Source organism: Mucor velutinosus, assembly GCF_035048745.1.
Source record: "Mucor velutinosus strain NIH1002 chromosome Unknown tig00000041, whole genome shotgun sequence".
Classification (NCBI taxonomy): domain Eukaryota; kingdom Fungi; phylum Mucoromycota; class Mucoromycetes; order Mucorales; family Mucoraceae; genus Mucor; species Mucor velutinosus.
In genome coordinates, this window is record NW_027041905.1 from 1,390,926 (window position 1) to 1,407,974 (window position 17,049).

The window sequence follows — 17,049 nt, forward strand, 5'->3', positions numbered from 1 at the left end:
CTCTAAAAAAAATAACTAAACGATCTCAATTTCATCTTCAAAATGAAGAGTTTCACTATAGCATACGAGTGTTTAAGCTCGGATGGCTCCTTACCTTCGCTTTACTTCGATGAAAACCAACCTGCGTAGCGGCAGCTCGCGCTATCCATTACCCAGGCGTATCTTATCAACAAACTGCTACTTTCATTTTGACCCTCCACTTACACATGAAAAGCCTTCATATTTTCTGTGGATATAATTTCTATGTGATGTTCTACATCCATATACACATAGCTACTTCACGTACGGGCAAGCAGCATACTGGCATTTCCCCTTTTTAGTCAAGAGGGTGTCTAATACAGTCAAATCTGGGTGCATTTGAGCTGTGCTTTCTCGCGTTCAAGGTCGTTTTAGATGGTCAGAATAGTACCAAACAATTGCTCCCATCTGGCAGTTACTTATTGCCACTATTGCTCAACTTTTTGGGTACCAAAAAAAAACATGGACAAAATCCGACCAAAAAGCATGATAGGGCGGCCAAAGTTGTTTTTGGGCGTTTTCTGGTTAAAAAACAGCACCAACCGAATGCTCTACAACATTGGCCACTCTTGATCTGCTGCTGTCAATGTGGTCTCATATCCTTTCCTTTTTATCAATCTAAAACTTGTTTTGATTACATTTATTATGCCACCATCTGCTTATAATTTGAAAGAAGCGTGAGTATATCAAGAGATGAGAGGAGAAATTGAAGGAGCAATCAGTGGCAGAAGAAACAACTAGATGTAATGATCCACGTTACATACATACGTTTCAATCCGCATGATTGAAACATTAGCATAACACATATATATATATATATAGATAGTCTTTTTTTTTTGACAAGCATTGAACGGCAGTGAAAATATCTGTCATTACAACTCATTATATACAGTATTTTTATCACAATAAATCCATCACTTGATCCTAATACTACTCGCCCAAAAATATTTTTCATGTTTTTTAATAAATATTGCCCAAGTTTAAAGACATACAAATAGTAACACCAATCCGCCCCTCCCTAGTAGATATATATTTTTTTTTACAGAATCATTGCACTCTTATTACACTAGACTTGTAACTGTTTTTTCAAAAAATAAAGAAAATTATGCAGAACGCCCAACTCTTGAGGTGGGCATTATTTAAGGTTTTGGTCGTTTTTTTTCTTGCAACCAATTGGTCGAAAAAACGCCCAAAAACAACTATGGCCACCCTATGAGGGACCCCTCATGGTTTTCATCGAAAATCAAATGATCGCGTTTTTGACCTTAATAATCAAGGCTTTTACTATGGTATATCCTGTGTGGATGTGCCTATCCCTGAAGCTCAACAAGCCTTTTCCGAGGCTAGGAGGTGGATAGCCTGCCTCCACTTGGTTATCACTACTCACTTTAGTGGTGATTGAGGGTCTCAATGCCTGAATTTAAAGCTAGGTGGTGTAAGTAAAGCATGCTCTAGCACCTGAGGGAAGTTTGATGATAGCAGCGGCTATATTGCTCTTATAGCGGCACTTAAAATTTTGTTTCACATCAAAACAGGGGGAAACCCTCGCAGATATTTTTAGGCCAGCGGAGTTTTCAAGCAATTTGATTGGTTCAGAAGTTCAGGGACCGAAGGATTCTAGCTAGTCATTCTTGTATTGATTTGTCATTTGATATTATTTTGTGTTTGTAATAAAAGAGTGCCCAGACATTTATTATTTGAATTCTTCTTTATTCAAAAGTAAGATAATACGATGCAACTATTTCACCTGGCATCCATTGCATAACAGTTAGTTGTGAGGGGTGTCTTCTAAATTTATTATGTGGGGAGGTTATAAAATAATGGGTACAGCACTGTATATTAGGTATCCGTTTCTTCATGTACGAAATGCCCCGCAAAACATGCGTCGTTTGTCATTGATTTCCAACATATTTCAATCTTTTGGGTAGCTGTCTTTAACCTTATATTAAATTCGGAGTGTATAAAAATGTTTCCAACTTCCAAGTTGGGAGCCATTTTGAATACAAGCATGCATTTTGGGCTACATTTACTTTCTCCTCAAGCCACTTTCATAGTGTAGTAACATAGATGATGTTTATCGTATCACATCGCATCTATGTTTACAAGTCCAGTCAATATTGTGTGCACGGACGCCTCATCGGGAACCACAATAGATTCAATATCCCCATGTCAAGATGTCCAGATCAATCTACACTGCATGAAACTTATCGACTTAGGTGGTCGCTCAACAACAAACTATACCAACAATCAATAAGACCCCAGTGTTTAGAATAACGAAATATAGACAGAGTAAATACAATTAGAACTGAATATATTTATTATGTTATTCCAAGATTGAATAGGGATCAAAACTAGTGTAGATATCAAAGGTATTTATAGTTATTTGACAGTGCCGCAGCAATAGGACCTTGATCTTGAATGCGGGATAATTGTATAAGCCTTGAACCAGTAACGAGGATGTGCTGCATCAGAACTCATGAACCACCAGTCAAGGATAAACAACAAAGATGATCCAGGATAGAATGTTCTTCCTAATAGCTTTGACGGAAGAACATTTGTCGGAATTGAAACCCACTTCCAGGGACGAAAGGCCATAGGCTACCACTCTCTAGGAACCAGGATATAGATTAGCCATTTGATGGCACCACTCATGTTCCTTCGTGCTGCTTGAATAAAGACCTCTCACTTCTACTATGCATCTCAGCTCATTCTCAGATCCTCTTATGTAATAAACGACGCCTAATACATTTGCCTCTCAGAGATGATCTATATCCTCAACACCCAGGAGCCTGCTATTTATATATCATCTCAACTTAGTAGTCATTGACTAGGGATTTATCATATCTAAGCTAGTTAGATGCCCTGTAATAAAGAAACTCTTCTTTGCATTCTGGTTTTAGATGTTATGTCAAAATACAATGTAAAATTGAATCTGCCAGAGAATTGCACTTTTATTGAGAATGCATCCCAAGGATGCATTTATATACTTTTCAATATGCTAGGGTTTACAGCATGATGATGAACTATAATACAAATAGGTTTACTATCTACCCAACAATTGATTTGTAAATCATGATTAGCATGATTTACCCAAAGGACCTAAGAATAGCCTAAAACCTTTAGTGTGAGACCTTGCTATGACATTTGATATAACATTAGATACAGTTAATAACTGATTATTATCAAGAACTTTATTATTACGAATTCAACACTCTATAAGTTTGACAACCACTCAAAGTAAGCATATCATCTTTGTGATATAAAGTCGCTACCATCGACATTGGATGCGAAAACGTTGTTCCCTCTTCTTGCTGAGATGCGCAACACAACCTTCAACCTTTGTCAAACCAGAGTAGTGAGTCAAGATATCAACAAACGGTTTTGAATACAACGTTTTCCAACATTGCATCCATCCATTTATTACTCATAACCATTTGTATTTAGCAGGCTGTCATAGGAACATCATGGTTCAACATTGCCTTATTTCGAAAATTTTCCATTTCTCGACAATAATTCTTCCAGTCTAAAATCCAATTACACCGGCGTTTTTATTTCATTGACATCTTTATTTTAATATATCACAGTTGCTGTGTGCTTAATATATAAACAGTAGAATGCTCTTTGACAGAAACTCGCACAATCAAAGGTTATATATATTTGTATATACTTCAAGTGACACTCCATACATATTCTTTTTTTGCTCCTTATAAGCAACATAAATAGCCCGCCAAGAGAAGTTCGCTCTTTTAGCTCAGTTGGTTAGAGCATCGTGCTTATATTATTCAAATATACCAAAGACACGCGAAGGTCGCGAGTTCGATCCTCGCATAGAGCATTATTTTTTATAATTGCCTAGGATTGAGCGGAGTTTCAATTATTTTGACAGTTGTTGCGATCATTTTGTGCCCTTTTTTTTTTTTCCTTGAAATGCATCTGAAAGAATGTTATTACAAATCGACACAATTAGAAGATTAGCATCAATGTAAGCTGTCTCATCATCATTGACTTACTATCATAACATTATATCCAACTGCATTGGAAAGAACAGCCTCCGAATCCCATCAGCATCAGCATCTCAAATTCATGGATCCCAATCACATCTTTTTAAAGAAATAAACTCGAGTTCCCACCTGGTCCTTACTCTATTGCATAACATTAGCTACAAGACACTTGCACATTGAATTTACCATATTATCAGATTGACAAACTTTTTCTCCATCACAATTACTGCAGATCTCGCTTTGATGAACATCCAGATGTGGTCACAACAACGATTTATCTGCATCAAAGTTGCTTCTGCCGGATTTAATTCCATCCAATGGTTGAAATCCCAGCAAGCATTGCTCATAGTCTAATTATTAATCATCATACTGTCATTGATGCTTTATATGCTTGCTGTAAGTAACTGTGTCAAGAGTATTGTAAATATAAATAAAGATGGACAATTTAGAAACTAGAAAAAAATTGCTTATAACAAATGTGCACTTTCAATTTTGAAGGACCGTTTATCCTCATCTATATATTGCCACATCAACTATCAAACTGAAAGCTATATACGACAATTTTGTCTGGAAGCAATCTAAAATACAGAGATTAGCGTAAAAACAAGTAAGTTATGTCATTTGGCACTCATTCAATAGGTATTTATGCATTTCGTAGGTTTACATTGTAAAGTATTTAAATTAGCGAATAAAAAGAAGGTAGAAGCATAGCAATTGAGATGTCAGCTACTGAATGCTCTCTCTAACCGTTACATTGATCTTTGTTCCAGCAGAAAGCTTGAGTATCTTCTAAATGTGCCTTTGAAGAGCTCTATTCTTTGCTTCGTTATTAAAAGTGTGCTTAGAAACCTCTTTAAATGTTGCAATTTGCGAAATAGCTCGTCATATCTAGCAGGATCTTTGAAATGTGAATTGGACTCCCAAATTCTCAATAACAGCTGGTTGTGATACATAGCGTCCAGCTATTGAAGATCGATAAATATTAAGTCATTGACTCCTGTAGTAGATTGAATTACTATTTCTCCATTATTGGATAACTGGCAAAGAAGTGCCAAAGAAAATGAACCTGATTGACCGAATCTATCTACCTTACACAACTGGCGCTTCCACAGCTAGATATAGAAGGTAATCATACTTGATCATACGCTGGTTGCTGATGCTTCCTTGCGCATAAGTATGATACATTTGCCTCGCTTTATATTCACGTTTTTGTAGTTAGAACCAAGCATGTTTAAATTGAATATTGCACTTGATCCATTGCGAAATGTATCCGACTCAAATATTAGCATCTCCAAAAAAAAATGACCCCCAACATTTGCATTGATATTAAAATCTTCCCTTTGAAAAATTTAAGGAACAACATTAATACAATGCCAATTCGGATGTAGCGAGGTGGACCCTGTGTATCAACGATGGCAACTTAGGTTTCACATATTCAATACATCCTAATTCGTTTAATCTTCCGAATAAATAGCGAATTTCCCAAGATCTGTACTCGTGGCACAAAACGGTGATCATGACACCCATTTATGTCATTCAACACGCCACTAAACTTATACTCTGTATGTTCTTTAAATAAAAGTCATCCACCATTCAAAGAAAAGCTTCTGAACAAGACGGAATTATGCTCAGATTTCTCTTTCTCATGTGATTTAATAGAATCAACCAAATCGTAGATTAGCCGATATTTTCAATGAGAGATGTTGGATTGAGGGGTTTTTTTTTGAGTATAACCTCAAAAACTTCGAGATTTTATTAAAAATGAGGTGGTGATTTATATACTAATGGTGACATACTCGACAACTGTAACAGTTACAGCGGCACAACCTGGAGGACATGTTTGGCCACCGTGATCGGCTGTGGTAGTAGTAGTTTGTACTTCCGTGGAAGTTGTAGTAGCCTGAGTGCTAGATGAGTCAGTAGTGGTAGTAGCCTCAATGCTTGACGAACCAGTGCTAGAAGTAGTATCATGATGGTGTTTACTGCTTGTAGTGGTAGTAGCCTCAGCAATAGATGAGTCAGTAGTGGTAGTAGCCACAGTGCTTGAGGAATCAGTAGTGGTAGTAGCCTCAGTGTTAGGTGACTCTGTACTGGAAGTAGTGCCATCATGATGCTTGCTGCTTGTAGTGGTAGTAACTTCAGAGCTAGAGAAGCCAGTGGTAGTGGTGGCCTCAGTGCTTGATGAATCAGTGGTGGTTGTGGGCATACTAGATTCTGTAGTAGATGATTTCATGGACGTGCTAGTGGCAGTAACAGCAGACGATGTCTCTGGTCTAACAGGTGAAGGAGGTTTGTCATCATGAATGGGAAAGCAACCAGCAAATGCTGAACAACTACCACCTGCCGCATTATAATTATGGATTTCAACGCCACTGCCGCCCCAAGAATAGTCTTGGCCGACAACGGTACCAGCAAATGCACCGGTGCTTCCATCTACAATGTGTGCTATACAAAACTAGTCAGTCATCGTTTTTATTGCGGTTATATGAGAGGCAGCTTACCTTCAGGGGCCAAGGAGAAACCGCCAAAGTTACTTCCAGTGTTACGCTTGAGGGTGATATCTCCAGATCTGTATGCGCCCGAAGCGTCAGAAGGATAGAAATTAAAGACGGTTCTACAGGGATCTAAGCCATTTGTGGGATTGTTGCCCTTGAGAGTAAAGGTTGATCCAGAGTCAATTGGAATCTAGTAGTAAAAAAGTTAATACTTGTTATCAGTGGTTTATGAAATGACCATACATTGAATACAAGGGTGCCATCAGAGGGCCATGACATTTCTTGGGGGCCATTCCAGTTTCCGATTCCTTCAAGCATAGCAGAAGGGTCAGACATTTGACCTGGAAAAGGGTTGCAATCACCATCGTTACAAGACTTGAAAATGACAATATGAAAGTCATTGTTAGATGTACCGATGGATGTCAGTTTGCCATTGGAATCCAGCATTAAAGTGGGCTTCATGGAGGCTAGAGTTTTGGAAGCTTCAATGGCATTGGACTGTGCTTGATCAAAATCGTATAGGCTGACATTTGTCTTGATAGCACAGGAGCTCTGGGTTTCTTGAAGGCCCTGTGTTTCGGCAGGAACATCAGCAGCGCCCTTGACACGGACTTGATTAGCATGGACAGAAGTACCAACCACGAGAGCATATTCAGAGATATCATTGGGATCTGAACAATCAGCATCTCCATTCGCATTGACATAGTAGCCACTTGCTTTGAAATCACCTTGAACAGCCAACGGACCGAGAATATCTTGACCACCATCAGTATCGAAATCACCAAAGAAGACGGCAGCAAAATGGGTCAGCTATTATATGATTAGATTGCTGTACCGTGTACGAGTATCAATTTTTTTTTATTACCATAAGAGAGGGATTATCATCTGAAGAGCATTGATAAGAGCCACCTCTCTTTGCAAAAGGTGATCTCTTGTTGTATGACATATTTGTAGGGGCAGCACGAATACAGGAGAGTACGGTAGCAGCTGCTGCCAGTAGACTAATTGATTTCACCATTTGCAAAAACTGATTTGAATACACTTTGTTAAATCTCGATCCCCACTCTTTTTATATAAACTGAACAATGGTTTCATATTATCTAACGGTTTCATTCATTGTCGTGAACTGACTCTTCACCAATTTCACCCTTGGGTAAACGGACAGTTGGCATTTCGCTCAAACAGAGACATCAGTTTACTAGGTCTTTTAAGCAGCAAGCAAGAATATTCAAGTTGTACATGACAGCTAACGTTTCGAACTTAACATATACAGCCCTAAACTTTAATTCGCCTTAGCACACGGACACTGTATATTACAGGTATTGACTGAAAAATTCGTGAATATTTCAATGAAAGATAATCTTTCAAGTGAAACTTCAAAGAAGATCACTGAGAATGGTATCTAGAACTGGAATTGCACAGAAAAAAATCGTATAAATTTTTAATGTTTGCGTGCAAAGGTGCTCGATTGAATTCTAATTTAACAATCTGATACCTCCAATGCTGATGCTTCTAGAAACAAGACATGAGGGTAATAATTGGAGAAGCTTCGGAGGTTACGTCGTCTAATTAACGGATTCACTGTTTACGGAATTGATGGCTACGCATTATGTTGTCAGTATCTTTAACGAGTATTCTAGATCATGTTTCAAGTGAACAATCGCATTGAAGCACTATTCTAAGGCAGATTGAAACAAGGAACAACGATATTGAATTTCAGTAACCAACGCTGCTTACAACTGGCCATGGTACTCAATTCTTTTTCAAGATTGATTCCAAAAGCTGATTTGCCTCGTTTGAAAGCAGTTAGGTATTCTTTTGGCGCCAAAAACATCATAGGTTGAAGAATGACAAGTGGTTTCAATGAAAAACCTAACAATTTAACATTTACAGTGCAATTTCATGGTTTTTACTATATAAACCGTAGCTCTTTCTCTCAGAAACCATGATGCACTACGTTAAACCGCGAATGATAAATGACCCCATGCAATCCCTTTTACTGTTTCTCTGATTGATCATTGCTGAAAAATTGGCATATATGAGATGCCATAAGTCAAACTCTCTTTCTGTACTTAATCATAATCCGAGACCTAGATGATCTCGTTACTTTCAGGGCTTATCGATTGGCTTCAGCAAATTTTTGCAAAGCTTTTGAGTGGTATTTTATTGAAGCAGACGCGTTTAATCATCTCACCGAAATGAAATCCTACATTTAAAATTAGTTTCAAAATGTCAAACATCAACTGAAATCCACAGTTTAGCAATTAACATAGTATTTTAGTGTTTTGTCTAGGGATCACTTTATTATAATTGATTCACCTTAGTTCCAAAGGTGTGGTACGAAAAGTAACATGAGAAGAAGATTAATGAGCCAATTTCGAATGGTTTGTACCATTTGCCTTTACAATCTCACAAGTACAGTTGGTGAAGTTAATGTCGACTCGGATATTCAATCAATTTTGAAGGTATTGAATGATTGGTACCTTATGCTGGTCGTATATCAGTGGTCTGCTTTTGCCGCCATCTCCAAGCCAAGGGCCTAGATAAGTAGACATTCACAGTAACTGACTGTTTATTTAAATTGAAAGAAGGCATTTAATAGCTGTAGTTGATTTATCAGTTTGAATACTTACATCCTGATGGTCAACTCATACGAGATTTCCTATAAGAGGAAAATATTGGGTGGAATATGAACATACATAAATGTCACCAGAGGTCAGCCGTGTAAAGGTAATCCCTCTCATTTGATGGCTTAGAACGCGTTATCAGCTTGTCAATCTAAAGGTTAACATAGATCAAGGCGCCCATCATCCGTATGGATGTTGCAGCATTTTTGGAGATGGTAGGTGGCCAAACTGAGCCAGGGTCTACCTTGAGGTTCCAGATGTAAAAGGCAACATAACGGCGCTTCCATATGAAATCAGCGTTCTTGCCAGGCAGAATGGTAATGAAGTATCTAATGGTTCTCTCCTCAATGTTCTCGAATACATTTAAACGAACAAACGTGACATAAGCCTTGGCCAGACATGAAGCGATCCTCATGGAATCAACGTTGGCCAATTTCTGTCCCCAAGCTCGCATCCATGTGGATATGTCTATGAACTCTTCAAACACCTGTCAAACGAAAGTCTATCATGCTAGCCAAAAACGATTGATAGAAGAGTGAAACAATATTGAGTACTACAGAAGCATGTAGGCGACTGACAGGCATACCATTCTGATACTGTACAGCAGCGCAACGCAATACGTTCAGAGAATAACCATCAAAAGCTGATAATCGCTCAAAATTGTTCTTGATGTTGGTATAAGGTGTTCGCCAGTATCATTATGCGAAAATACAGACAATCGGATAATTTTCTGTTTGAATGTTCATATAGTAGCTAATTCATTAATCCTCTTCTTTCTTGTCTATATAAAACTCATTTTTTTTTGATTATGGACGCATCCAAAGTACTCCAAGGGATTTTGCAGCACATAATTCCACTACCTCGAAGAAAGATTTCCCTACTACTACAATGATGATGAGGAGGACTTGTAAAGGAATCTTTGCTATAACTCCAACTGATATGCAAACAGTGGACTCTAACTGCTTGTGAATCCCTTTACGGAAAGGTGAATTTGTTTGGAAACTCTAAGAAGGCTTCTCTCTTCTTGAATACCCTCAATGCAGCAAACGGCATTTGACATGCAGTCAAGGAATTGCCGTTAAGCGATGAGGTATTCAATGGCAACATCTTCTCCGGCTTTGCCAAGATGTGCCCTAATCTAAAGGTTCTCTAACAGAATCAAGAGTCTATTGAGGATTTCCATTCACCGTTGTCGGAGCTGTATCAGCTAGGCTTCTTGAAAAAATTGGAAAAAGTAGCTTCACTCTCGATGCTTTACTCTGGAAATACCTTGTTCAAGCAATACGACATACTGATGCTCGTTTTCAAGAATACAATTGCCAATCTTTACCTTTCTCAAGCTACGGAATTCGCATTGACTAACCATCTGAACACATTCATTAATTTGAAAGAAATCAAGTTTGAATCAAACAAGACGATCACAGAACGTCAAATAAGCAGAATGTTGAATGACAAGCACCCTTTCTTGCAATTTATTGATGTCAGTTCTGCTACTCCTATAGCTGCTTGCCATTTAAGAGCACATTCTTTATGTCAAAACCTCCATACAATGCCTCAAATCATCTAATAATATCATTATGTAGTTTGCCATCTACTTTATATTGGCTTCAGAAGCATGTATTATTATTGCCTCCATGATTAGAAGAAGGGCATTACGTTTGCCAGCCAGCCCCACCAGCCAAAATCGATTCAAATCCAGACTCATAGTCTGTTTCAGATTGGCCAAATCTGAATGATTTTCGACTCTATTGAACTATTTTAGCAGATTCGACTATATAACATATGATGATCACCCCATGCATCTTTAGGCTCACCTTTCTTTCGTCTAAATTGTTTTTAGGGCCTTTCAAACCCCGAAAACATCATTAAGCAGTAAAGATCAAAACAAAACCGACAAACAACACAACAACAACAATTCAGTCAGGTCTGTCAAGTCAGCCGACACCTACCGTTACCTCCAACTTTCGTCTCACTTTAACCAAACAGACGACAGCCGGCAACCGTTCCTCCAAACTACCCGTTGCGTCCAAGAAGCGTCGCTTCTCTACCATCAAAGCTACCGCTGTACCTTTGCGTCGTTCACCTCGCACTCACGCACCTACAGTAGAACCTCTCGTCTCCATGATTACCGACTCGCAACTTACTACTATGCCTGTAGTCTCCTCCACCGATTCCACCTCCATCCTGGGCTTAGAACCCTCTGCTATTGCGCCCAGCACGCCTACTACTGTCTGTACCGGTCTGCATGTTCCCCGCCCAGACGAAATCCATGGTCATCCTCAGTTACCTAACTGGATCCAGGAAATCTATGCACGTCTTTCTGCACACGATTCTCAACTGGAACAAATTAAAGATTTGTTGAAGAGAAACCATGAACTTCAACTGGCTTTGGATAACGCTAATCGAGAGATTGCACAACTCAAGTCAACTGCCAATCACTCGTTGCCACCCTTGCCTTCAGCTCCGACTGTACCTGAGAAGAGATCAGATGGTACCTCGGCCTCCAAATGGGCTGATGTGGCCGCCACTCCACCATTGAACGATCCACCAAAGAAGCCCCAGACTCTCAAGACACCTAAACCTAAAGCCATCACTTCTTCCAAGCCTGTTCCCAAAGGTAAGTCCAAACGACCTCCAACTTTGGAACAAATTAATCGTTTTTACTCGGCCCCATCGGAATCACATGGGTACCAATTCTTGTACTTTACATCCCGTGGTCGTGAAGCCATCTCCAAAATCCGTGCTGGTTTTGGAGTACTTGGCTTATCGCAGAGCCGCATCCTCGACATCCATTACCCTGAGAACAACACTATCAGCTTCCTGGTACACAATGACTATGTCGATACTGTCAAAGATGCCATGGCCAAGCTGCCTTCCTCCAAGCTCCTCAATGATTTTGACCCTTGTGCTCCTTCATTACTCCGTGATCGTAAGTATACTACTAACCCTGACCAGGCTTTTGTGCAAGCTGAAGCCACCCGAATCCATCAAGAACGGTTAATACGTATTGTCAAGCGCCTTCATGTCCCTCATGTTCAACTTGCTGTCGCTAGGGAATTTTGCTTCAAGCGTCAATGGCTTCCTGAATCTGTATATCATTCTCTCTACTCTGCTATCTATCCTGACAAATCATCCAAGGCTATCGCCCTTTCAGCACAGGCCGATGTCAACATGGATGATGTTCCTGCAACTCAAGATTCTACTACTCAACCTGCTACCTCTTCTACCTCTATTAGCCCAGCTGACGGCGTCTCAGCCCCCTTGGCCTAATGAGTACTAACACCTATGAATCTCACACCTATGCCACTAATATGCCCAATTATACCACTAACATTCAATCTTTTACGCACAATCACAACTTCAATATAGCTTCCCTGAACTGCCGCAATCTTGTCAAAGCCTCTACTCCAGAGATTAGCTCTGACTTCATTCGATATTTACGTTCCTTACATTTGGACATTATATGTATTCAAGAATCGCACGCCGTTGAGGCAGTTCAGGACCAACTCAATCTACAATTCCAAGCTCATGCCACCTTATGGACACAACATTGTGGTATTATCTCATTCAATCCATTAATCAACTTACATTCTTTAGACTTCGATCTGGACCAACGCATCCTTGCCTGCAAGGTTGTCCATGCCAATGCGTTGTTCCCACCCTTCACACTCCTTAACATCTATGCTCCTGCCCAATACTCTCCCAGAGTGCAGTTCTTTCGCAATCTTCTAGCGTTGCCTCTTTTCGACATTCCTTATTCAACCTCTCAGGCATCTCTCTCCTCTTTATCTACACCTCTCGACTCTGATCCCTCCAACCTTGCTCCAATGCTCATGATGGGGGATTTCAACTATCATGCTACTTCATATCTGACCGATGAAAGTGTGGATCAGGAACTTGATACTAACAATATTACTTCAGGAGCTGCCCTTCACCGACACTTCCATCAGATTCTCAATACGCACTTCTTTGAATGTACACATTCGCGGGAAGAAGGCCCTCTGTTACCAACATATCGCAGACAGAACGGTCAATCTACTATCGATTACCTGTACGCTTCTGCTTTCTTATTCCAACACCTACACTCTTCTGACATTGAGTTCCTTGATTCCTCCTGGACCGATCATGCCCTTCTCCGGGCACGGTTTGTCTTTTCGTCGGATCGTCAGGGATCAGGTCTATGGCGAGCTAACCCCAATCTAGCAACTAATCAATATTTCACGGATCAACTGTTTACAGCTTTAGATGAATTTTTCACTACCGTGGAGATTACCGCTTCCATAGATGCCGCCGCCTCCATTTTGCCTGCCTCTCCGCAAGACAATTGGGATGCTCTTAAAGCTCTAGTTCAGGATATCGCTCGTCGGGTAAGTCGTGCTCGCAGCAATGCCTTGGAACGCCAACACCGGCGCCTACAACGCAAGCGCAACCGAATATGTCGTCAATACTCGGATCCTCGTACCCGGACACAACTACTACACACCGTTGAAAAGCAAATTGGTATGCTTCAACGTGAAATTGCTACGAACCTACGATTGCGGGCAGGTAAACATTGGCGTGAAAAGGGGGAAACCTCTGCCGGTTACCTTAAGCGAACTATTGCCACTCATGCCGCTAAACAGGCGATTACTAGCCTCCTCCATCCAGTTAGTAACACATTATGTACTGATCCTCTTTCGATGCAGACAGCTGCTTCTAGTTTCTATGACACGTTGTATTCCAGTGATCCGGTCGATATCGCGAGCATCGAGTCCCTGTGCAACACGATCCCTGACTCTGACACCATCCCGGATGATGCTCATACTATTCTTCAGCAACCTTTCACCTATGCCGACTTATTGACTGGTACTCATCGTACCAAGTTCCAATCCAGTCCTGGCATCGACGGTTTACCTTATCCCATTCTCAACGTGATTTTCAACCACCCGAAGGCTGCCAAACTCTCTGTTCAGGTATTTAATGATGCTCTCAACTTGGGTATCTTTCCCTCCAGCTGGTTGCAAACCTGCATCTGTTTACTACCCAAATCCGGCGACCTATCCAACCTCAAGAATTGGCGACCTCTATCATTGATATGTTGCGATGCCAAGATATTTACCCGACTTCTCAACCAACGTCTTATGCCTTTTATGAACAAAATCATATGTCCTCAACAATCAGGATTCATGCCTGGTCGCTTCATCGGTGACAATGGTATGATCCTCCACAACACTCGCCTCATTGCCGCTGAAACATCCTCTGACAGTATTGCACTTCTCTTGGATCAAGAGAAGGCTTACGATCGCATTCATCCTGATTATCTTCGTGCTGTGATGCAACGTTTTAACATGCCTACTAATATTATTCATTCCTTACTAACTCTCTTTTTTTCGACACAAATTCACATCAACATCAATGGACATATCTCGACTGATTATATCACCCAACAACGTGGTATTCGACAAGGAGATCCCATCTCGCCACTACTGTTTAATATCGCATTTGATCCATTCCTTCGATCAATTCACCAAGACCCTCAATACAAGGGTTTCAACCTACACACTGAAGCTCCTCCCCCTTCTAATGATACCCAATCTGATGTTATTTCAGATTCTATGCAACAACTGTTTTCTGATGCTGCTGACCCGCCCATTGTTCCCGATGGTTCAACTTCTTCAGCTTCTTCTACAACTGCGCCTCTGGCGGTCAAAATCCTTGCCTATGCGGATGATACTTTGGTGTATCTTCGCGACACGCACGATTTCCATCGTTTGCAGGCTGCCATCACTACTTACATGAAAGCTTCTAACGCATTATTGAATTATCACAAAACAGTAGCTACATCTCTTTCAGGTAAACCATCAACAACTTGGCAAGCCCTGCTCTCATCTTATGGCATCACCGCTTGGCATGATCGCACATCCACCACTCCACTCATTTATCTCGGTTATCCAATTTGTTCCAGCATTACTCAACGCAATGTTGCCTTTCAAAAACTGTATGACTCCATCCGTAACGCTATTGCTATCCACTCCCAACGCAATATCTCTATCCGTGGCCGGGTCACCATTCTCAATTCACTCATTTATTCCAAATTATGGCATGTTTTACGACTCACAACATTTACCAAGGCCCAGTTGCTCTCTTTACGAAGCCTGGGTACCGCCTTCATTAATTTTCGTATATTCCCTAGACTCTCTTTTGCTACTCTCTCTTTACCTCGCTCTGCCGGTGGTTTGGGGCTCCTAGATCCTCTCTCTCAACAACAAGCTCTGCAATGGTACTGGGTGTGCCCTCTATTGCTTCAATATCTTGACTCTCCGGCCTTCTCCAAGTACAACACTCCTTCGCTTCCTGTCTTAACTTATACTCTTTCTTGGTGCTACTCCTCCACCGTCTTCTCTCATTTCTTTTACTACCTCTTGTTTCGGCATGCTCGCCATCGGTTGTGGTTTCCTCAAAGTCCATCCCGTCGCAATACTTATCTCAATCCAATCACTAATCTTCAGTCCTGCTTGTCCATCTTTCAGATGTCAGAACGTCGTAACTTATATGTTGATGCTATTACTTGCTACTCACTCCCTCTTTATGAAATACTTTTACATTCTCCTCCTACTATTAACAATTTATATTCTTCTAGCTTTATACCACCGAATCTTCTTTTAGATGGCTCTGACGTTGCCAGAAAGCTTCTTGTAAGCGAGGTTTTCCAGTTAGATATTGATCATCAGGTGCTTCGTGTTCGTCCTTCCTTCCAATTCGCTCGCCATCCTATTGTATCCCAACGTGTTGCTGATTTCATTCAGTCGCGTCAACTACTATTCCAACCTTTCTTTGCACAACAGTGCTTCATTGCTCCTCGTCCAACCCTCAACCCACATCAACCTCCCTCCCTTCGAGCGTTCTGCCGTAGCATTATCGTTCCTCCTTCTTCCTTGCCTTCGCGAGGCCGGTTGCCGCTCAACAGCATCCGTTACTTCAAAAAACTACGTCAAACCCTCTCCTCTACCTCCTCCTCACTCTCTCCTCTCCGGCCGGCTCAATGGCTCTCCTTCTGGAGAATCTCAATCCCCCTGGCTGCTCGCACGGTCTGGTACCGAGCTATTTACGAAAAAATCCCTTCAAGAGCTCTGCTACATTTACGCATCCCCGAAAAACACCCTTCTCCCCTATGTACCATCTGCTCTGCCTCTACCACGGAGGATATCACCCATACTCTGTTCTCCTGCCCTCCCAAGTTATTGGTCTGGCGACACATGTACCACACCTATCTCTCTGCTTCTTCCTCAATCTCTGATGTTGATCTGATTCATTTCTTCCAACAAATATTACTCTGTTCCTCTCCCTATCTTGATCGTGATCTCTCTCTCTCGTTCAATGATCTCTCTATTCCTCAACTTTTCGCAACTACTCTGCTGACAATATGGCAAGCGCACTGGCGCTGGATCTTCGACCGAACCCCGTTCATCGCTGACACTGTTCAACATCGTCTTGCTCGCTCTCTTGCTCGCTTGGATGCCGAGTTAAAGCTAGATTCGTAAGTATTCAGTTTTTCCTCTTTTATCCATTTGCTCTTTTCTATCTGTTATTTTTATTTTTTTCTTTCGTTCCTCCGATCCTCTTGTAATCATACCCAGTCTTTCCTATCACTCATAGCGACATTTGAAGGACTTAAAATAAAAAATGGAGCTCGGCTCCCCTACAAAAAAATGCATCTTTAGGCTTTCTTGGAGTACTTTTCAAGACGCATCCAATGATACCAAGTAAGATACATGTTTTGAATAAAATTGTTGAGCAATTTATGAAAATATGAAAAGAGGTTTCTGGCCAAAATGTCGAAATTTTACATATCAAAATCCCACAAAGATGATTTCAGGGGCTCTGTTGGATCGATAGAAACATTTTGATTCAAGATATACCATAGTAAAA

At 40.7% G+C, this 17,049-nt stretch overlaps 4 protein-coding genes and 1 non-coding gene across 5 annotated transcripts; 3 read left to right on the forward strand and 2 right to left on the reverse strand.

Annotated features, from left to right (window-relative positions):
- The first annotated feature begins 3,758 nt into the window (after window positions 1-3,758).
- ATC70_000620 lies at window positions 3,759-3,853 on the forward strand. The gene has a single exon. It is a non-coding gene; the product is annotated as a tRNA-Ile (tRNA).
- Window positions 3,854-5,793: 1,940 nt separating this feature from the next.
- Window positions 5,794-7,532, reverse strand: ATC70_000621 (tRNA (guanine-N(7)-)-methyltransferase non-catalytic subunit TRM82; the record flags this gene model as incomplete). The annotated part of the gene is made up of 4 exons (XM_064820033.1): window positions 5,794-6,464; window positions 6,521-6,704; window positions 6,758-7,324; window positions 7,380-7,532. The coding sequence occupies 4 exons, from the start codon at window positions 7,530-7,532 to the stop codon at window positions 5,794-5,796; spliced, it is 1,575 nt and encodes a 524-aa protein (XP_064683953.1).
- A 1,760-nt stretch (window positions 7,533-9,292) lies between these two features.
- On the reverse strand, window positions 9,293-9,595 carry ATC70_000622 (uncharacterized protein; the record flags this gene model as incomplete). Its single annotated transcript, XM_064820034.1, has 1 exon — window positions 9,293-9,595. One exon carries the CDS (start codon window positions 9,593-9,595, stop codon window positions 9,293-9,295), a length of 303 nt encoding a protein of 100 aa, XP_064683954.1.
- Window positions 9,596-10,923: 1,328 nt separating this feature from the next.
- Window positions 10,924-12,411, forward strand: ATC70_000623 (uncharacterized protein; the record flags this gene model as incomplete). The annotated part of the gene is made up of 2 exons (XM_064820035.1): window positions 10,924-10,973; window positions 11,076-12,411. The coding sequence occupies 2 exons, from the start codon at window positions 10,924-10,926 to the stop codon at window positions 12,409-12,411; spliced, it is 1,386 nt and encodes a 461-aa protein (XP_064683955.1).
- Window positions 12,412-12,452: 41 nt separating this feature from the next.
- ATC70_000624 (uncharacterized protein) lies at window positions 12,453-16,661 on the forward strand (the record flags this gene model as incomplete). The annotated part of the gene is made up of 1 exon (XM_064820036.1): window positions 12,453-16,661. One exon carries the CDS (start codon window positions 12,453-12,455, stop codon window positions 16,659-16,661), a length of 4,209 nt encoding a protein of 1,402 aa, XP_064683956.1.
- Window positions 16,662-17,049: the final 388 nt, after the last annotated feature.